At 36.3% G+C, this 21,389-nt stretch overlaps 3 protein-coding genes, 2 long non-coding RNA genes and 1 other non-coding gene across 7 annotated transcripts; 4 read left to right on the top strand and 2 right to left on the bottom strand.

Annotated features, from left to right (window-relative positions):
* Positions 1 to 6,182: 6,182 nt before the first annotated feature.
* On the bottom strand, positions 6,183 to 7,126 carry LOC117689204 (uncharacterized). The gene is made up of 2 exons (XR_004601509.2): positions 7,084 to 7,126; positions 6,183 to 6,947 (listed from the first exon to the last, which is right to left on the bottom strand). It is a non-coding gene; the product is annotated as an uncharacterized lncRNA (long non-coding RNA).
* A 1,276-nt stretch (positions 7,127 to 8,402) lies between these two features.
* On the top strand, positions 8,403 to 8,474 carry Trnad-guc (transfer RNA aspartic acid (anticodon GUC)). The gene has a single exon. It is a non-coding gene; the product is annotated as a tRNA-Asp (tRNA).
* Positions 8,475 to 9,029: 555 nt separating this feature from the next.
* LOC109619809 (uncharacterized) lies at positions 9,030 to 10,193 on the top strand. The gene is made up of 2 exons (XR_004601508.2): positions 9,030 to 9,312; positions 9,718 to 10,193. It is a non-coding gene; the product is annotated as an uncharacterized lncRNA (long non-coding RNA).
* Positions 10,194 to 12,308: 2,115 nt separating this feature from the next.
* On the bottom strand, positions 12,309 to 14,340 carry LOC105336834 (hypothetical protein). The gene is made up of 2 exons (XM_011441297.4): positions 14,122 to 14,340; positions 12,309 to 12,861 (listed from the first exon to the last, which is right to left on the bottom strand). The coding sequence occupies exons 1-2, from the start codon at positions 14,194 to 14,196 to the stop codon at positions 12,547 to 12,549; spliced, it is 390 nt and encodes a 129-aa protein (XP_011439599.1). The 5' UTR covers positions 14,197 to 14,340; the 3' UTR covers positions 12,309 to 12,546.
* Positions 14,341 to 15,009: 669 nt separating this feature from the next.
* LOC105336835 (probable methyltransferase-like protein 25) lies at positions 15,010 to 19,315 on the top strand. 2 transcript variants are annotated; one of them, XM_034469360.2, is made up of 7 exons: positions 15,010 to 15,134; positions 15,622 to 16,271; positions 16,627 to 17,569; positions 17,992 to 18,113; positions 18,412 to 18,579; positions 18,827 to 18,973; positions 19,103 to 19,315. In XM_034469360.2, exons 2-7 carry the CDS (start codon positions 15,687 to 15,689, stop codon positions 19,187 to 19,189), a joined length of 2,052 nt encoding a protein of 683 aa, XP_034325251.2. In that variant the 5' UTR covers positions 15,010 to 15,134; positions 15,622 to 15,686; the 3' UTR covers positions 19,190 to 19,315. The 2 variants fall into 2 exon arrangements, with proteins under 2 accessions (XP_034325251.2, XP_034325250.2); XM_034469359.2 differs by having other exon boundaries at positions 17,989 to 18,113; positions 19,103 to 19,314.
* A 966-nt stretch (positions 19,316 to 20,281) lies between these two features.
* Positions 20,282 to 21,343, top strand: LOC105336852 (guanine nucleotide-binding protein subunit beta-like protein 1). The gene is made up of 2 exons (XM_011441329.4): positions 20,282 to 20,576; positions 20,712 to 21,343. The coding sequence occupies exons 1-2, from the start codon at positions 20,282 to 20,284 to the stop codon at positions 21,341 to 21,343; spliced, it is 927 nt and encodes a 308-aa protein (XP_011439631.3).
* The last annotated feature ends 46 nt before the right edge of the window (positions 21,344 to 21,389 follow it).

The raw sequence follows: 21,389 nt of genomic DNA on the forward strand, positions 1-21,389 counted from the left end.
TCATGTCACTTAAAAACACATGTACATGCATTCATGAACAATTGTACAAGTCTTCTACTGTGGATGTTATATGTGAAAGGATGTGTTCTTTGTTATATATGTAGCAGTATGGGAGTTGGGTGCTTCTTATATAAATTGAATTTGGTTGTTACGGTATAATTTATCCCTTTTCTTTATTATAACTCCAGCTTTAGTTTAAGGAGAGTAATGATTTTAAATACACACACTCTCAATTATGTTCACTCTGTAGCGTTGACATTCCCCAATTCCTCACTTGTGTATATTTCACCTGTAACGCTGTGTTATATCCCAGTGTTCGTTGCGTGCAAACCCAGTTCAAATGCAGGGTTTATACATACCTATTTCATAATTGTTTTGTTATCTTTTATTTGCTAACTTAAGAATGGATGAAAGTTGAATGTATAGTGGGGGAAATTGACTTTTCTTTGTAATGTATAAAAGAGATGTCTGTCAATGTTTATCATTGAATGATAAAAGTTTTATGGAAAATTTGATTTGCTCTTCTTTGAAATTTTAAAGGCAAGGGAAATAAATTGAATATGTGGTTTCAGTTTCCAAACTTACCCTATTTTTATACCTCAACTTGTAAAGAAACCAATTATTGATTTGATATAAGAAAACATGTATCAGAGAAATGAAGAGAGTACCTGGGCACAAATCCTATTAAAACAGTTCTGAAAATCACCGTGTGCATGGCATATACTGATGGAAATCTCTCACTCGATCACGTCCGGTTATCGTTACTAGAAACACAACTCGCACAATAATAAATTACAATCATTTATCAATCGCGTTATTCAAACTGTAAGAAAATTTAAGAAATAAATGCCCATACTTTTCATCCTCGCTAAGATTTAGTAGTAAGGAATACGGGAAAGCCAATGGTAGGAAACGCAGTTGATTACACTCCATTCCGCTAACGGAGATGTTGGAGAGAGGAGCGGATCTATGAAAACTCCTGTAATTTGCACTGCGAGGTAATAATATTTGACTAATTGTTCTCTTTGTTTTAAAACAACAGTTACGTAAAGACACCTGCTAAAAATTATCTCCAAGCCCCCCTCCACCCCCTTCAGCCTGGAAAGGTTGCAAGTCGGTTAACGGGGCCATGGTGAAGCTTGAGGACCAAACACACACCAGTGGTTAAATACGGTTACAGGAACGACTACAGTTGCAAACCCTCGTCTAATGGGAAAACAATTAACGAAGATGACGCGAGAGTCGACCAAGTTCTCAGCCAAACATTCCTTCAGGATAGAACGTTATAACAAAGCGGAAAATGTCAACAACTGGCCAAGGAGATGGATCAGTATAACACTGAAACCTAGCACTCGGTGAAGTTCGATAGAATTAATACATAAGGAATGAACACATAGTCATCTCATTCTGGACACGCCATCATCCACTCAAACAACCCCAGCAAAGATAATTTTCACGATGAAGGAGCGGGATTTATGCTTACTAAGTAACAAAGAGTAGTGCTGGAATGGAATGTTGTGTCACCCACCAAGAATAATCTTAGCAAGGTTTGAGACCGAGCTTCAGAAAACACCCTTCTTTAATGCTATAAACCCCAACGAACAACCGAGATGAGGATGAGAAAGACGATTTCTATCTCTCCTTGCAGGAAGCTGTTTAAAACACTACTGGTAACATGAAAACTAAAGTTGGGTGAGAAAGAAGTGGAAGAGAAATACGTGTAATCGGACCTCATGAAATTGTAGTTATGAATGAAAATGGAGAGATTTTTTTCTGACTTGTGTGTAATGAATGGTTATCGGAGGATCTTTCTTTCTGCACAAGTCTTGCCAACCTTGGTGTCATCAACTGGAGATAAGAAAATTAATTAGATCACATTGCTATAAAGTGCTCAAAGATAAAGATCGTCCTTTGAAGATGTAAGAGCAAAGAGAGGAGCAGATACATCCTTTGACCATCATCTTCCAGTTACAAAGATAAGGGTTATTTGGCACAGAAAATAACTGAAGCAAAGACAAAAAAATCCAATACTGAAAAGTTGAAAGACTCAAACGCAGTGAAAGATTTTCAATTGTCAGTCCAAAACAGATTCGGCGTGTTACAACACCTTGATGGAATTAAAGAGGACATAAACAATACATGGGAACACCTAAAGATGTCGTAATATAGCATCATGCAGGCACGCAGCATCGTTTTCGAAAGTGGTGGGGGAGGGGGGCAGACTCATCCAAAAATATATTGAAAATCAAAAAAAATTGTTTACTTACTTTCCAAAATCCGGGGGGGGGGGGCAGGTATACTTTTCACTTCAATTCCACTGTTTATTTCCTTATTTCCTTATTTCCAATTCCATTTTACAAGGTGACAGAAAAGTGTGTGTGTGTGGGGGGGGGGGGGGGGTGGCAACTTTATGTTAATTCAATTTTTTGTATGTAAATTTAAGAAATATCTTTGCTGTGCAAAAAAGAATAGACAAAAAGAGACATGCAACAGAACAGTATGCGAAAAGAGACAAAGATGTGAAAAGGAATTAAATGAAAACAAGACATAAGAGAATTTGTAGAACATCTTGCTTATCAAGCAGCAAACGCAGATACTAAAGATGACATCAAATCTCTTTATACATCACAAGACTATTAGGAGGTAGAACATCAAACAACAACACTACTGTTAAAGATATGAACTGCGGGACACTTACCTATAGTCTGTCCCAAGTTATTACTTCCATCACTTTTTGATAATTTTTAATAAAAATACACATACCTGGGAAAGAAGTACAGTTGAAATCGATGAAATGGAAAATATCCAAGATATCTTCATTGAAAAAATTATCCCTTTCCACTCATAAAAGTTTACAGGAACGAAAACAAATTTATTACGGAGATTTATAATGGGAAAAGTTTACATCTTTTCTCCATTCGGAAGTACTCGGGACACCTCGTGCAATTTTTAAACGTTATCATCCGGGCTTATTAATGGCTGATGTAATGCAAATCCCCGTAGACTTTCTATTTTGGGATGTGTATTGAAACCTGAAGCGGTAGAGGTGGCGTTTCAAAACAGATAATCTGGACATTTTTCATAGAAGTGGATGAGCGTAGTTTGAGCACAGAGGTAATTATTATTATCGAAATATCAAGCGAAAAGTGGTGAAAGCAAAAACTCGGGACAGTATAGTTAGATGTAGCCAATATAGCCAAGATGGCGAGAACATTTTCAGGAGGTGCTTAATCGGGGCCCACCAACAGACAAACCAAATCTAGAGTCTGGTCCATCTTTGAACATCAATGTCGAAGATATTACAGAAACAGAAGTCACCACCACCACCCCCTACCATTAAGACATCTCAAAAATGTGAAGGCTGGCGGAATTGCCAACATACCTCCAGAAGCCTTAAAGTTCACGGACAACGTCTCAATATCCTATCTCAACCATCTACTAAAAAGGATATGGAATAAGGAATGTATGAAAACTGACATAAAAGGCCCCTCGTAAAGTTACCAAGAAAAAGGAGAAACCTCTCTGTGTGACACCTGGAGATGAAAAGTGCTATGTCGCATCTCACTGTAGAAGATTAAGAGAGAAGTAGACTAAACGATTTGAGAAGAACAATAGCGTTCGTGTGTTAACTAGATAGGCCCCGTAAGAACTATAAACTAAGTAAGCTTTTTAAAAAGCTAAGAAAGTCAGCCAGCGGAATATTAAAATTAGGTTAAACGTGAATACACAATCTATTGAAATACGAGTTATATAGTTTCCATAACAATTATAAATATACAAGTGTATATTCAGTTTCCACGCTTATTTTTATGACTTAATGCATATGTGCGGAGACAAGTTTGTAGCGCATTGAACATACTATGTATGACTGCAAACCAACTTATTACTCAAAATTGTAACTTTGCTCTGAATTTCCTGGTCCTGTCGCAGACCTCTCCAATCTCATTAAGAGAATCAGGAAAATATATATATGCAGACTCCAGCACGTGTCTGCAGACGATATACCCATGGACAGTATTTCAAGACGACAAGTCGCAGTTTGACCTAGAAACTGAACAGTTTTATAACATCTTCGAATTTCTCTGACACCGACTGTCTAATTCCTTCCAATTGTCGCAAGCGCAATTGAAGTTTAATCCCAACTACGGGCTGCTAAATGTATTGAGTAGCGTACATCACGTACAGTGTGTAAATATTATTTTGACTTCCAAATGCCGGTAGTGTAGACCATCAAGTTCCCAGGGAATCCTTGAACACTACAAATTTCTATACACAATTGTAACCATATCATACAGAAACTTTATGGCGGATTCACTTATACCAAGTCATTCACGGAGGAGCCTTGGAAGAATTCTATTTCCAGCAAAAACTGGGGTGAGGCAAGGATGCTCACTTTCTCTCCTTCTTTTTATTATCGTGATAGACTGGGTCAGCAGAACAGCCTACAGCAGCTCAACTGGAAAACAATGGACACTGGCATCACGTTTTTAAGATATCGCCAATGACACCTGCTTCCTTCCTCATCGCCTCCAGGACTCTCAACAATAGTCAATCAACCTAGAAACAACACGGTGACATCCAAGTGACCTGCATGGTATCTACATCAATGCACAGAGGGCGAAAATGATAAGAATCAACTCAAAGCAAACTGACAGCATCAAAATCAGAAACACTCGGTATCCACTAACAAATCTAAGTAGAAAGTTTTGTCAGTACATTTGATGCACAAATGAAGACACCAAGACAAGGAAAAAGAAGAGTCAACAGTTTTTGCGATGTAAAGACCAGTGTTGAGGAGCAGCTAGGGCATTAAGCAGGGCATCCGCACCAAGCTCAGAATATTTAACACCAACGTGAAGTCAGTACTCCTTTATGGGTCTGAAACTTGGATAGAAACATCAACGTCCATGAAACTAGTCCAGGTGTTTGTGAGGAAGTGCCTGAGAAACACCCTAAAGAAAAGATGGCCTAATACAATCAACAATGTAGACTTGTAGAAGATATCCAAACACCATCCTGTGGAAGTAAGCATTAGAACACACAGGCTGTACGGGGACGGGATAGGGCATGCTCTAAGGGAAGAAAACATAAACATCACTATGCAAGTCTTAAAATGGAACCCACAAGGACAACGAAACAGGAAGGCAACGAAAAGTCTTAGTATGGGGCTGCAAGAAAACTGACAAAACCTGGAGAGAGGTAAATCCGGTCGAATAAGACAGAGGAAGATTGAAAGGGGCGCAGTGGATTAGGTAATATAAGTATATTTTGATCAGCTTGCTAGTGCAATTTAAAACAATATGTTCAAGAAGCAAATCTGCTTCAAAATAATATTTGATATTGCCCATCATTTTTAACGATATTCGCGAAAAATACACGTGTGGATACAGCTATAGAGGGGTTACGTCCCTTTTGAATCGCCAAGTATTAAAAGATATACCACCATGGTTTATGGAGTGCGCAATAAAGATACACAAAATAAATAAAAGGTCACAATTTGCCAAAATGTCATTCCACATTCCACAGGCATGTTAAAAATTAATTAGGATACACCCTCGTAAATGCATGGTCATTTTCCAAAAATGAATACCGCATGCCTTTTCCTAGATAGTGTTTGATATTAGGTCTGTTTGTGCTTGTTCTGGTGAAGCCCCTGGGCCTTTTTTAAATATTGTAATAGTTCATTAAAGACCGTCCCTCAGGCTCTAGCTCTTTTTTCTTCTCCTCCCATCTCCCCTCATCTCTTTTTAAAGGGGGGGGGGGGTGTTTGATATATCTAGATCTCCTTATAAATGGTATACGACTTCCTTCAATACTTTGTGTAGAGTCGTATTGTCGGTATTTTTTGACACGTCTAATAATATTTTCTACATATTGATCGGCGAATTTGAGGTATTTGTAAATAAAAAAAACGATATTAATTTTATTCATCTTCATGAAGAAATACTTTGCCAAATGCAGTCCGTCTCAGAAGCGATTACATAATTTTTACTAGTGACCTTTTGGTGTGAAAAATTATTTTACGGTACTTTATAGAATTCTCAGCTCAACTGAGGTGTGCTAGGGATTACCTCTAAAACCTCCTAGCGATTTATTTATCATTTCTTTAGAACACTAACACGTATCAAATTTTCATTTTACTATGATTCATATACATGTACATCACCTATAACAAAAATGAAAACATTGAAAATATTTATTCATAGGAAAAATAAGATTATTGTACAGAATATAAAGTTACTCGCAACATATCACATAAAAGGAAATTTCAATTGAATATGAACTAAAAAATCCGGGCACATGAAACAGTCGCACGTACAAGACACCACAAGCACGCTTGTACACGCATTCTCATACAGCACAAGATGAATGTGTACCTGTCTTTCTTCCTCTGCGGAAAAACGATGATGAATTTACTCTTTCACGTTTAGATGAAGGAAATATGATCAAGGAAGGAAAGGACCCTTTGTTAACAAGGATTCATTCTTCACAACTGATCAAAGCACTACATTAACGAACTACATTTGATAGACACATGTGTGTGCTTGTATACACATGTACAATACATGTATAAAAGTGGAACAGTTTAGTGCCTTCACAAAGCCAGGAGTCGGAGAAACGAGTAAGCGATGCAAATGTTCATATGTACACATGTATACAGGCCATGGCATCACCGTTTCTTGAATTTGTCGATCTTATGTCCGCCTTTGTATCCTACATACACCCCCACTGCTAATCCAGTCAGAAACGTGGCCGTCACAATCCAAAACAAAGCCTTTCCTTTCGCTTCCACTTCCAGTCCATGTTTCCCGATCTCTATCTCAAAGTCTGACATTCTCCAATCAAGCACTCGTTGTTTATTCCTGGTCTAAACGCTTCCGACCGTCCACTACTGTTGACAGCGCCCTGATCTGGCTCACTCGGCACCCCTCATGACGTACTGTAACCTTGAAAAGAAATCGCCAAGCACAACATCGGCAAGGCGGAAAATCGTTAATCATGATCGGAAACCTGTTCAGAGTGTTAAACACACTTTTACTCAATGCGAGACAGGGAAATGTTTTTAAAAGAATATACATGTACCTGTATATTTCACGGGCCCCTTGGGTCCGGACCCATCCCCCCCCCCCCCCCCCCCCCCCCCCCCACGGCGGGAATACTCAGACTTCCTAAATTAACTTAGTGAAAAGTTACCAAAAATATTTTTTATTGCATAGATCCAGGTATGAAATGATTACAGTACACAGCTAGCGTACACCGGTATCTTGATATTCATAATAAGTATAGTAGTTGATCTGACAATCAAATTATTCATGTACATACATGCACATGTATTACGCAAAATATATGATAAGATTGTATTATAAATTCCTGATACATGATCAACACTAGTAAATACTTAATTAAATTGAGTTATTCCGACAGTATACATGTATGTTTATTAAATATTCATGATACCAGTTGATAATTTCTTCCAGTACAGGTCAACTTCATGTTGGTAATTATTGCGAAATCGACATTCATGCGACTGCATAGAACATGTGTACTGTATATACATGTAGGTAAACAAAAAAAACCCGATACGGAATGTATACCTTTGTGTGATAACATTTATTTTATCATAACATCTTGACTTTTTAAAAATATCAAGTTAAATCCTGTCTCCTATAGTACAACAATAATCCTCCTTTCAAAGTTCAAAGGTCCCAAGAAAAGAACTTCAGACTATTATGAACGAATACGGAATTTGTCACACTCATTCCCCACATGGAATTACAATGATTGTAAATTTTTTGTGTTTATAAATTTTTTTAAATTTACTCATCAGACATACACTATTAGAATATTATTCCAACTATAAAATAGTTTTTTGTTCAAAAGTTCACTGACGCAACGTTTTTCGATCGTCTGTAAATAGTTCGTATTAATTCCTGTAATGTATTGAATCATTTTATAAAAATCACATAATTTCACGTCATGTTCTTGTTGATATCGATGTCCCTAAATAGTAAAAAGTAATTAGTTCTTTCTGAATCTTTTCTTCAACACGTCTTTTTTTGCTTCAAGATATACTCCAACCGTTACACCGGACAGAAATGAAATTGCTACAATCCAAAATAAGGCTTTTCCTTTCATTTCAATGTCGAGACCTCGCTTTCCAAACTCTATTTCAAAATATGACATTTTCGTATATATTTCAGTCAACACCCCACACTCCTTCGACCAGACGCTCGGCTGTCTCCGTAAATCTGCTCGTCGGAGATATACGGAGACAGCCGAGCGTCTGGTCGAACGAGACTAAACTTATCCGAAAGTATACGAATGCAAAATTATTCGGATACCCTCGGGAATGTAGAATATATGTCTTTAAATATAGTATTAGTCCTCGCTCATCTATGCAATCCTCGGTAGTATAGTGGTAAGTATCCCCGCCTGTCACGCGGGAGACCGGGGTTCGATTCCCCGCCGGGGAGGCAATGTTTTTATTTCTAATAAACCTAACGATTACACAAAAATGTACTGCCGTTTAAAACCAGAGACAAAAATGTTATTTATGTCTCTGTTAAAATAAAGTATTACTATTTTCAGTACTACCGAGTTTACGTGATCCGTTTAATTATATTAATTTCAGTATGATTATACATGTTTAATAACATTTACCATGATGAACAAAATCGCGATTTTCATTTCTCATTACTGTATTCGATGAACATTCTGCGATTTAAGGGGTTAAATTTAACTAATATACTAGAATTATATTACTTTAGCCTAACGTTAGATATCGGTGTCCATCCAAGTAGTATATGCATATAATTCAAGTTTTATTTTACTTGTAGATGTGTATTTTGGGAAAATACGTTTATAATAAATTCAATAGCAATATGGGATGTCTTAGTAAATAAAGTTGTGCTTTCAGAAAACATCAAAGCTAACTTACAAAACAAGTTTCATGTACATGTGACTGCGTTCACAAAGTTGCACAACGTTGGTCATCTATTTGTTGAAATCACAGGCACTATATAGCCTTATGTTTTATTTGTAATGTTTATTGTCGGACTATTTGCAAGTGCTTGTGTAATTTCTTCCCACATTATGTCAACCCAATTAATAAAGCCTTAAGAGAAAATAAAAGACATTCAACCCTCAAAGGGGATCGGGAGGGGGTGTTTACGATAGCGCTGGATCCGCCATCGGTGTCAGTTTTATCAAAATGAAAGTATAAACTTCCGCTCGGCATGGAAGGTGAATGCAAGTCGCAAGGCAGTAACTAAGACGTGGATATTCTGTTGGACGACTGTTGGTTACTGTTAGGTATGATGTTTTTTGATCTACATAGACTTGGTAACGGTGTTCTTTTTTCTCTCTAGGGATTGATTCTGTGAAGTGGACAGGCATAGTAAGAGGGAAGTACGTAGTTGTACCTTTGACTGTGAGAGTTCAGAAATATAAGCTCTACTTTCATTAAAGGAGGCTGGGTCAGGGTGGTCTACAAATTATCTATCAGATATGACCTAGTTTTATATTAATGTGCGATCTCATTAACTAAACTGTCATTTAATAAAGGAAAACTCCATATATTTAGCCATGAAAATTATACAAAGCTCTTTTTAAGGAAATTAATACATGTATAATGTAGAAATGACCAATACCATCCAGTCCTCTTCCTTATGGAATATTGTCAGCAAAAGTGAATATTCTGTTTTGATTTTATTGTAGTTTCCGCGGAGGTTTAAATGGGGCGACTGCGTGAAGTGTCCGGTTCCACGGCCCTGGTTTTGGCGGGAGTTACATTTGTTCTAGGATTTTATCTGGGATACAAGGCGAAAGCACTTCGGTTGCGATATCTGCAAAATAAAAGGGACCGTCTTATGAATAAACTGAATAAGACGACAGAAGATATTCATTATACAATGAATAACATTTGAATTAGAAATACATGTACTTAATACTATTCACGTATGCTTTAATTTGTTGTGGAATCCTTGTGTAAATGATAGTTCCATCTTTTGTTATACCTGAACATGTATACTCATCTCTTGCATGTAACTGTACCATTTGCTGTGCCAAATCTTTTTTTTTATATGTTTATGACATAATATTAAACAAATGACAAATATACAGTAGATATAGTTATTGTAAATAATTATTATTGTTAATAATTATTGTTAATAAACTTATTTCTACAAAACATTGATCATCATAATGAATCATTATGATTATGTGTTTTTTCTAGAATTTTCATTGGATATTTTCAAACGTATGATGTTAGAATATGACACATTGTTTTAAAGTCATATGCGCATAGGCCCCAGACGTCTTGCTTCTTCAACGACACTTGCATCTTGTTTCCATCATCCAGTGTTGTTTGAACTCTCCTCATAGTTGTTGATTGGTTCTGGTTTGTCTCCACTTCGTCCATCCTGTTGAGCCTCTCCTCCCCAGGGGGCGTTGTTCTCTATGGCGTTCTATAGCTGGTTCGGTGTCCCCTCATGAAGGCTGTGGCAAGGGATGCTACACCTTATACGGTCCGTCACTTGTCTTTTCCTGGCAGCCAACTGTCTCTCCAGTGTTACCAATCTTCCCTGGTAGCCATCCAGTCTATCCTGTCTGTTAATAGTTGTCCCTATGACCAATGAAGTTTAAAGTTTTTCTGCTTTCTCCTGGCATTCAATATATATGCCTGACTTGATTCTGCCACTTTCTCTTCCTGGTACCAGCGTCTCAAATGGTCGCCAACTTTCTCCGGATGTTTCGACCCTGGAACATGACAATCTCCAGTTAAGGGGGTCAGCAGTGGTGGTCAGCCACTACTCGTTGGCACCAGGCATCCAGCTCTACTCGTCTCGTCTGTGCCATACCAAGCTGGATGAGCTCTCTGCTGCGTGCATCCCTACGTTTTGCTGTCCAACCCTATGTGCTGTCGACACTGGAAGATTTTCCACACTGACTGAGCCGGAAAGCCTAGCCAGGAAACAATAACGTGTTCAAGCCATTCTCCTGAAGTCTGCAATTAGGACTGTGTATTCAGACTCTTCCTCTGGTTTGTCTCGTCGCAGTTTTCTTCCAATGTTACTGCCAGTTCCATGGCAACTACTGTATCATATTGGTCGCAAAGTTGTTTCTACAATGTCTGGAAAGACAAACTTCTTGTCGATCTACCATCAATTCCCAGCCCCCCCTCCCCCCGTGTCGACGCGCTTCGATCGATGTGTCACTGGGATTTTGTATCAATATAACAGGTTGCGATGATATGAAATTAAATAATTACGTAAAAAGTTAACATATTTATCCGAAAAAGATTTTAACTATACATCAGAATTAGGATGTCACAAATTTTGAACAAATTTAATGCGCAAATTTTTTTCTTGAATACGTAATTGTAGTTTTTATGGAAAGAACTTTTTACAAGATGCTTAGATCGAGATAACAGAGCACATGAGGGCGGAAAGTGTAGGGCGAATCCATCATGCATTGGATCGGATAATTTGGTTTAAAATATACAAATCAATATTCAAATAAACATGCACTCGTGTGTTGTTTCATTATCCCTGATTTAGAACTTTTTAACTTTATCATACTCTATAATGCAAAAAAAATAAATGAATAACTAAATAAAATGTGAGAATATTTCCAGTTATACGACCAGATGCTGCATATCTCTTGACAGGAGTTTTGGTCAGATTTTAAAATAAAGAAGTCGGTTTAAGTAAAGTTTACATATTTGGTCCACATATGTAGAAAGTTGCCGAACATTCCCCTTAAAATATACATATAGAGATTAAAAATGTATCTTATAACATCTTTTAAATTAGAGTGTAAAATGAACAGGCATTGCCTAAACCATTTGCCTTATTTTAAAACCTGTTATTTTGGTGTGTGTCGCTTTAGATCAACCTTTTACATCTTATTTATCATTTATTTTAATGGTTAAATAGATCAATTTTATGAGCTTCAAATAAGAATTTGCAAAATACCGGCATATGAAATTTTTATGATAATAGCAACAAAAACGTTGATTTTCAGCTGCACGTTCATTAATTCAGATTGAACCTAGCTGTACAGCAATAAAACTGTATATTACATTAGAATTAGAATGAGGCGTTATAGAGAAGCTGCCTTATACATGTAAACATGGTCAGCTTCCGCCAGAAAAAAGTAACCATGTATACCCAGATTTCTGCCGTGGGCGATAAACTTGTATGTATTTATATTTGTACACCAATAGTTAGATTCTGTATGTGAGAAGTTTTACGTTGTTTGCTGCATCGTATATTATAAAATGGTTCTAAAAAATTGAAACAACGGAGTTCATAAAAAACAAATATATATTTCATAACAACAGGTGTGTTTTGGTGACAGTATATATATTCTTAAACATAATTATACTACGGACAAATGATGCTCCAAAATGTTTTGTACATGTACATTCACGTGTATAACATACGAATCAAATCACCAAATAAGGTTTGATGCATATGTTCTGGTTGCACTGATTTTAAAACCTCCTGGAATGGCTATATAATCCTCGAGAGTGAAACTGCATGGTCAAAGGAAAATAACATAGGCCAAAAGTACCGCCATGAACACTGGTATGGCCAGAGTAGAGTAAACGATGGCCAGCGCGATAAGTTCACACTTCTGTTTCAGCTGTCTTCTGCAGAGTCGGTTTTGCTGTCTGGTTTTGACCATCTCCACGCAGTCATCGTACATGAACATAATCATTCTCCATCGCTCCTGCAGGGATTCCAAATTATTTTGGACCCCGCGGTCCAGCAGCATGGTGTTTTTGATGCGGGCATAGGATCCTGTCAGATTGCCATATTTATCCTGGCGCCTGTCCTCTTTTAATGACACTCTTCTCTGGAATGGAAATTAAGAGTAATATCACCATATAAAAAGTTACCTCTTTTTTGTGGGTGTAAAATATGTGCCTCTGAGTAACAAATTGAGCGTTCTGAACATTCATATGGTACTTTCATATACATGCATTGTTTTTATCAAAATATTGCTGAAATAAAGCTTATTGAACGTAAACGATGATTTCAAAGCCTAAAATATTAATAATTGGTGGTTTTTTGTCTCTTATTTTAAAATTTTATTATGTCGGCCTTATAAAAATATTTAGCACAAACTCCACGCACTGCACGGGCTGCATGACGTCAGACTTCTAAGTATATGCACATGAACATGTAGTTGCAATAAACTTAACATATTTAGCCGTTTCTCATTTGTAATATAAATGAAACACCAAGAAAACTATTTTGCTTATAAATTTCAGATTCAGTGAAGATTTCTTTCTCTCGTATTAATCAATTGTACTTTTGATCTTTTGACTGCTCGGTGAATACCCCGGAGTAAGATATATCTTATTACAGCCTTTAAAAGAATGTGTTGGATTATGCATGTTAAAGATTATATTTTCATTAATAAGTCTAAACATACAATAGTAAGTGCAGCCACGAAACAGTTGAGTAAATGCACGAACACACGTGCAATTCACCCCTTTGGTTGGATTGGTAGATTTATACATGAAATAAAACTACAGAAGATCATTCAACACTTACTCGGTACCTAGCCTTGTAGTATAACAGCGTATATAAATTATTATTAACAGATTAAACTAATATATCAAATTTTTTAAAAGCTAAGTCAATCATTTTCCCCACTTTATGATTAAACAAAACAACCTTTAAAGTGATATCTAATATAATGAATAAAAGGGATGCTTTGAAAGCCATGTAATGAGTGCCGCTTACTAGTATTTCTTGAGGAGCTGTAATGAACGTGCAATATTTTTGGCGTCGTTACACATACAAAGAATTGATTAGAATAGTTTTCTTACAGATTTGACATCTTACTTAGAAGTTGGATAAAGTTATTACTAAATTAATTAAAGGTTTTTAGATCCGTCTGTGTTTTACAGGCAATAATAACAGTCTAATTGCGACAGCATAAATTTACAAAACACCTGGAATAAAAATAGTTACATTCCTTTGTGTTTTACGAGAACAGAAACGCTGAGGGATGAGATGATGCACGGTTACAGCTTTGTGTCCATTTACACTCTTATGAGAAACTCTCCACAATTAATTAAAAGAAGAAGAAAAAAACACTACTCACTCGGATGGAGGTTTTGCGTATGAGGGAGCCCCCGTTGAGTCTCTCTGTAGTGATGACGATTTTTGGTGGATCCATCCGTTATTCAGCGTTCACCCCACCGACAGACCCCCTCTTCTCATCTCCGTGTAACCGTACTATGGCTTTGATACATGAACTTGCTCTCTCCTAACATATAAGCCGATCTGACAACAACATATTCACAGCTGCATCTAGCATATACGAATGTGTGCTATTTATACTCGAAATATATTCGCACTTTTTATCAAAACAATTCCGCTTATCTCGAGCTGCGGAGAACACGGCAATGTCTAAGTGTTATATATTTGCATTTTAATTATGAGTGTATTGTTAAGCTAGGCTTTTTCGCTCTTTGATGTGCACCGCGAGCTATTTACAAAATTAAAATATAGGTAAAGCTAAAGAGGAGCACAACTTAACTAGGAACATATATACATGTATACTCATAGTTACTATGAATATATTATATTTCCCTGAATTTTGTTGTATATTGTGGTATAAATTTAATTTTGAAAAAATAAATATGATTTAGAGAGAGAGAGAGAGGGGGGGGGGTAATGATGTATCACTTATTCTGTAATAATTTAAATTCTAATTTATTCTTATTTAAAAGAAAAGTCATCATAAACACTTCCAGTTGATATAACAACCCATCATATGCGGTAGAGCGTAGAAGAATCGTGTTATCATAAGAAATTGAAAAATTACTTTGAAAATTTATAAATTAATCTCACAATTACTTTTAATTTGATTCCTTAAAATATATACCTTAATTAATGTGTGAAATATAAGTTCGTGTTCATAGGTATATGAGGTGTTTTAGTGATCTGAATTTCGGAACATCTTTTGGGAACAACTTCGATCTTACATTTCACATCGGGCTCGATAATGCGCTATAAAACAATATGGCTGCGCCCATGTGAAATTTATAGACAAAAATGATTCTTCTTTTTTGACGTGATTACGGATATATTTTAGTTCTTCTTCGTTAAAAGGTAAATAATAGACAAAATAATAGACATATTATTTATGTATTTGTGTTACATACATTTTGAATAAAGTCTGAATAATATTAACACAGCTCAGTTGTAAACATGATAATGCGAATTCGACAACTGGTAAGATAAGTTTAAAACATAAATTATAGCCAAAGAAAATTTTTCGGTATTTAATAGCCCTGGTAGAGAGAATTTATGTAAATGATGTCTTGCAGCAATAATTTGTGAACTAAGATGAGTATTTTATCTCAAGTTCAAATTGATGATTTGATGTTAACATTTTTTATTGTAATGTACCGTGGATATCAGCTTGGGTAGCTCAGTAGTGGAGCTCCTGACTAGTGTTGCAGGGGTCCTGGGATTGATTCCCCATCCATCCATATATTTTCAATGGATCAATATGCTCGTTCCTCCTTTCCTATTAGAGTAAATTAGCAATTATTGTCTCTTGTGTTGTTACTGGTAGTAAATATTTCTTTTTCAGATCAATATTGGTTGAATAACCATTCTCCATTATTTTCTTCCTATTATCAAATCAATTTGGGTATAATGGATGACAAAGTGGACAGACTTAGATCAGTTCAAATAAAATTAATGGAGATTTTGGACTTTTTATCTAATTATCTTCCACTTGTGAATTGTCATTCAAATGATTTTATTCTCAATAATCACTGGGATAAAATTCTTACGGAACCCATCAGAAAGGAACTTGATTCATTAAGTGCATGCGACCTAGTGTCACTCTTAAATCAAACCAAGACTATTGAGGATAAGAGACCAGACAAGAAATTAACAAAAGAGTTTGATCCAAGCCTGTGGAAATTTGAATGTGACTATCTCGAGAAAGCTTCAAACAGTACTGACAGAAGGGGTGATATTTATTCATCTGAGATGCAGACAATTCCTCCTAATTGGGTTCATGAAAACCTACAATCCTTGTTACAAGATGCACAGAGGTGCTCTCTTCAAAATTCAGACATTCTTTCAAGTTTAGAGGATTTGAATAGTGACATGAAAACTCTTCCCCAAGATCGCGTCTTTATCTCCACATTTATGAATCATAAGAAAACTCATGAAGTAGAGGTGATGGGAGAACTGTGTTACAAATTGTCTCGGAAACATGACATTGATGTGGTGAGTAGCTTTAAGATCCTACATGTGTGTAAAACTTGAGGTTTAAAATATATTCAGCCTTGAATTTTCATTACTTTGGAATTGTTAAAATTCATGGAGAAGGACCTAATTTTGTAGATGGTTTATTTTTTAAAGACGATAGGGACAAAATACTGCGAGTTCTTTTGTACATATCATGAAAAATAATTTGTTTCATAATTTGTTGGAATGTTTAGTTTTGGGTGAGGGATACCTACAAAGTCAACAAAAATTTGGCCGCCATGAATTCTGATGATTCCACAGTCATTTTTTTAAAAATATGTAAATTTATTTCTGAAATTGAGGAATGACTTCTTCCTCTTTTTTACCTGCTCAGGTGGTGGATCTAGGGAGTGGCAAGGGTTACCTCAGTACACACCTGGCTTTTCAGCACAAACTCTCTGTGATTGGGGTAGATGCTCAGACCATCAACACAAAGGGGGCCTCAAAGAGAGCGGATATCTTATCTCGACAGTGGGAGGGACTTACTCGAAATGAAATTTTGCGAGCTCAAAATACAATACCTGGAAAGTTAGGTAAAAAAAAGAAAAAGGAATTAAAGAAAATAGAGTGTGCTGGAGGTTTTATACAGAAAGAGGACAATGAAAAATCAAGTGATGTAATCTCAGATATACCTGATGACCTTTTCAATGACTTTTCAAATTTCTTTGAAGAGCAGAAGAAATCAGAAAATGGCAATACAAATTCTGAAAAAGATGAAAGATTAGATTTAAATCTGTCTTCTCAAATTCAAGAAATTTTATGTATTCCAACAAAGAAAATATTGAGTGGTCAAGTGGAGGCAAATGATTCAGATGTTGTGAAAGTCAAGGAAGAATCAAAATTTGGTTACAGCGACAGAGCATCAGTAGAGAGACCTGTAAAAAAGAACACAAAATCTTCAGCCCTGAAAGCTAATCATTTCCCTATTACCACCTACATCAACATCGACTCTGATCTCAGTGAAATAGTGAGAGAGGCCCTGACATTGAAGTCCTCACAACCAGAAACTGGATCAACATCTGTAGAAAATACAGGTGAAATGTCTACAGAACCCACAGTTACAACAGGTCTACCTATTGATTCAAGTTCTACAGAGAGCTCAGCAATAAAGGAGAAGTCCAGACTAATGCTGACAGGACTTCATACTTGTGGTGCTTTGGGATCAAACATCTTGAGATTATTTGTAAACTCTCCCAATGTCAAAGTTTTATGTAACGTGGCATGCTGTTACCACCTCATGAGCGAGAAGTTTGTTGCCAGCCCATTTGAAGAAAAAGGTACCACACTTAATTAAAATTCATTTCAAAAGAGTCATGTTTTCTATAGATAACAGTCTTCTGGTAAATGTTTATTATGCCATTAAGATATCTGTATTAAATCCATATACAGTAGTAATCAAGTAAACAATAGTATATCACTTGAAAATGGCAACTTCATAGAGATGTTTGCATTTACAGTCAAACTTCCTTATCTTGAACTAGATGGGACTGTAGAAAAACTTCAAGATATCTGAGTATTTGAAATATCAAGGGTAAACTACTTTAAAAATAAGTGGTTGGGACTTACATATCACTTTGACATATCCATTGTATTTGAGATATATATCAGTGTTTGAGATATCGAAGTTCAACTGTCATGTAAATATTCTGAGAACACAAATTGCTAGAAGAAATAAACTTTTTACATCATGTTTCAGAAGATGCTGTTGAAGAGGCAGGTTTTCCTCTGAGTGAATTCTTAAAGAGGAATAAAGTAGGAATAGGGAGACAGGCCAGAAACCTTGCTTCCCAATCTGTCAACAGGCGTGCACAAGACACTGAGGTACAGTACAGAACAAGTCCAAGTTATTGTTAAAAATATACAGTATTTCACACTGCAATATTTATTTGCAAACAGCCATTCCAGAACTTACACAATTAATTCAAAGAGTAAGTTATTATTTAATTCATTATATGGAAATCGAAGAGTGATGTGTGATGATAAATATCAGCGAGAAGAAGTTGTTCATGAAGTTTGTGGTCAAATTGTGGATATTCATCCCACTCATATACATGTACACTGTACATGTGCATTGTATTAAGTAACTGTAGCCATTTTGTATCACTTTCTCATTGTGCAGGTGCTTGCTAAACAGTTCCCTAGGATGTTACTCCAGGTGATACTGCGGGATCAGTTGGGTTATGTGAGGAGTGACTGGAAAGGACTGCGTAAACTGGATCAAAAGTCTCAGGGAATGTTCGACTATGTGATAAGGGCTTTCAGAAAATTGGAATTGCCAACTGATGGAGTAAGTTTAACTGACCTGTTGCTATCAATTAAGTAAAAACTGAGTAGAAAAATAACTACTTGTAGTACATGTGTACATGAATATGTATTGAAATGCAATGTATCTTTTCACTTTTCTTGCAGAAGATTTTGTACATGTTATTGCATTTACTTTTATTATATTTCTTTTGGGAGTAGATAATAAAAAAAATTGTACCCTGTAGATGCATACTTTCATCAAAAGAGTACATGTATTATATTTTGAACAGATCACTGAGGAGCTAGTTGATTCCTACTGTCAGAAGTATGAGGACCAGAAGAAGAAATTTGCTGCATTCTTTCAGTTGAAAACTGTCCTGGCCCCATGCATTGAAGCTGTAGTTGTTCTGGACCGGCTTTGTTTCCTATTGGAGCAGGTATTTCAACTATTGCATAACAAAGTTATCTCCCTTTGTGGCACACTATTATTTTTGTTATACGTGCAGATGAAAATAGTAGTCTTCTAAAAGATTGTTTTTTTAAATGAACACCTTTTTAATTTGTAGGAATGTGTACAAGATGTCAAACTGATACAGCTCTTTGATCCTGTGACTTCCCCAAGGTGCTATGGAATTGTTTCTGTGAAAAAATAGAAAAATAGAAATCATTGTGGACTTCAGTGAATTTAAAAATCTGAATTCTTCAGTCTCTAGTCACAGATACATGTACTTGTTGAAAAAATGCTTGTGATAATAAAATATGCTGTATTCTGCAAATTTGTCTTACTCGTTTTTTTCTCTTAAGTTATTGATGACAGATATAACATTTTCTGAAAGCAACTAGATGCACTATATGATGTCATATATCAAGTTATTTAATGACATGTATTACAACAAAATATGAAAAACCCATTTCATTGTAAAGTAACTTCTAACAAACAGGTGATGGGTAAACAAACCAGTTCATATTATGGTCGATGAATAAAAATGTCCTGGCACATGACTATATGTGCACTAGATCTTTGCACTGCTTAAGATGGAACCTGTATATAAAACTCTGTAACTGTATATGTACATCAACTCTGGTTTGCCAATAATCAAGAATACACGTTAACATTCCCATACTTGTCTGAATATAAAGAAGATATCAACCTGGTTATGGACTTTTGATATTACTGTGAAGACATCCCATAGAACTTTATGCCATAAAAAAACTACCAAAAAATGGACTTTGATAAAAACATAGAAAAATCTGGCTGCTCTTTAAATGAAAAGTCATCTCCCATAGCAAATCATGATACCGGTAGACGGTAGATACAATGTATAGAACTTTATATATATTACTTTGTATGAACCTCTTATTTTTGTTTTTCTTTGTTCTGTGGCTAAAATTAAGAGATTTATCTAGCATTCATATCAATGTGAAGAACCAACTTGACATATCAATTTTGTTTCATGAACTTATAAGATGTTAAAACAGTTTGTGCAATAACATTTTTTCAAATAGTGATATTGTACTAGTGCCATAACCAAAATAAAATGTTTACTTGATACAGCTGACTCTTGCATTTTTGACAACCAAGTGGGACGAACCACAGTGAATAGAGTAACACTGTGGATTGTCACTAGTTGGCTAGTGAAGTTAATTGACACTATCAGTACATGTACTTTAAAGTTATACTTTACACCTGATTCTATTTTACCAGTAACCTTCACACCTGATACTGCTGTAGGGACTTGAAAAAAATGGTGTCAGTGCCTGGCCCCCCGGACCCAGTTTTTACCCTGAGGGGGAGTGGCAGTCCCATCACTTACCTCAAGTTTTCCGACCCCTCTACACAACAGCTGTTCTCGGGGTCAGAGGATGGAACTGTCCACATCTGGGACCTGAAGACCCACCGGTCTAAGGGGACCCTAAAGACCAGCCCTGGGCAGTCTGTGCTGTGGATTGAGTTCATCAGCAGTGATCAATTAGTGACTTTTGGGAAAGATGGTGTGGCTCATACATATAAGGCTGCAGATGCAAGTTGGGAACATACTGGTAATTTTAATTGCCTTACAACAATGAATTTTTTTAATTCTTTGACTAAAATATATGTAGATTATTGCTTTTAACTCCAAGAATTTGTTTTTACTATTATAGGATAGTTTAACTAATAGTTATTTAATATTGTAGGCGAGATTCGTACATCAGCCATGGGTTTTTGTGGGGGTATTATACTAAGACAAGACAATCTACTTGCCCTTCCAAGTAACAAAACATCTGCAATTGATTTGTATGACTTAAAAACTCTTCAGAAAGTGAGATCCCTCTTTGACTCTAGTTCTAAGCTTGGAATGACTATGTCCATCAAGTCTATCGCTGACTCTTCTCAATTCTTTGTGGGATATGAAGACGGTAGCATTGGATTGTGGGATAGCAAACATTCAGAAATCTTGGACAGGACAAAATTCTTTGAGGAGTGTGTAATGTGTCAGGATTACAGTTCCGGAGCTAACCTTGGAGTTTGCGGATCTCCAAGCAATATGTTATCTACCTGGAGCAGGACAGAGAACAAGATTATGAAAGGCAGCAGCCTAGAAATAAAAAACCCTGGATTCAATGATATCCGAATCCGTGGCGATCATAAAATATTTGCAACTGCTGGCTGGGATCATACGGTGCGAATCTTTGGTGTGAAGAAACTGAGGCCACTAGCTGTGTTAACTTACCACAAGGAGAGCGTGCAGTGTCTGGACTTCTCCCGGGATAATACGCTGGCATGTGGGTCTAAGGATCAACACATCAGTTTGTGGAAGATATACTGAAGTGAATGCAACAGGTGCAGCACTGTTGATCCAAAGATCAACACAA

This window comes from Magallana gigas, chromosome 6 (assembly GCF_963853765.1).
Source record: "Magallana gigas chromosome 6, xbMagGiga1.1, whole genome shotgun sequence".
In the NCBI taxonomy this organism is placed as follows: Eukaryota; Metazoa; Mollusca; class Bivalvia; order Ostreida; family Ostreidae; genus Magallana; species Magallana gigas.

Bases quoted from the DNA above. Each gene is read 5' to 3' on its own strand.
- LOC105336834 (XM_011441297.4), bottom strand. From the start codon at position 14,196: ATGGATCCACCAAAAATCGTCATCACTACAGAGAGACTCAACGGGGGC. The intron at 12,862-14,121 runs GTGAGTAGTGTT...TTTCCATTCCAG, and splicing joins TACGCAAAACCTCCATCCGA to AGAAGAGTGTCATTAAAAGA.
- LOC105336835 (XM_034469359.2), top strand. From the start codon at position 15,687: ATGGATGACAAAGTGGACAGACTTAGATCAGTTCAAATAAAATTAATG. The intron at 17,570-17,988 runs GTACCACACTTA...ATCATGTTTCAG, and splicing joins CAGCCCATTTGAAGAAAAAG to AAGATGCTGTTGAAGAGGCA. The intron at 18,114-18,411 runs GTACAGTACAGA...CTCATTGTGCAG, and splicing joins GGCGTGCACAAGACACTGAG to GTGCTTGCTAAACAGTTCCC.
- LOC105336852 (XM_011441329.4), top strand. From the start codon at position 20,282: ATGGTGTCAGTGCCTGGCCCCCCGGACCCAGTTTTTACCCTGAGGGGG. The intron at 20,577-20,711 runs GTAATTTTAATT...TTAATATTGTAG, and splicing joins TGCAAGTTGGGAACATACTG to GCGAGATTCGTACATCAGCC.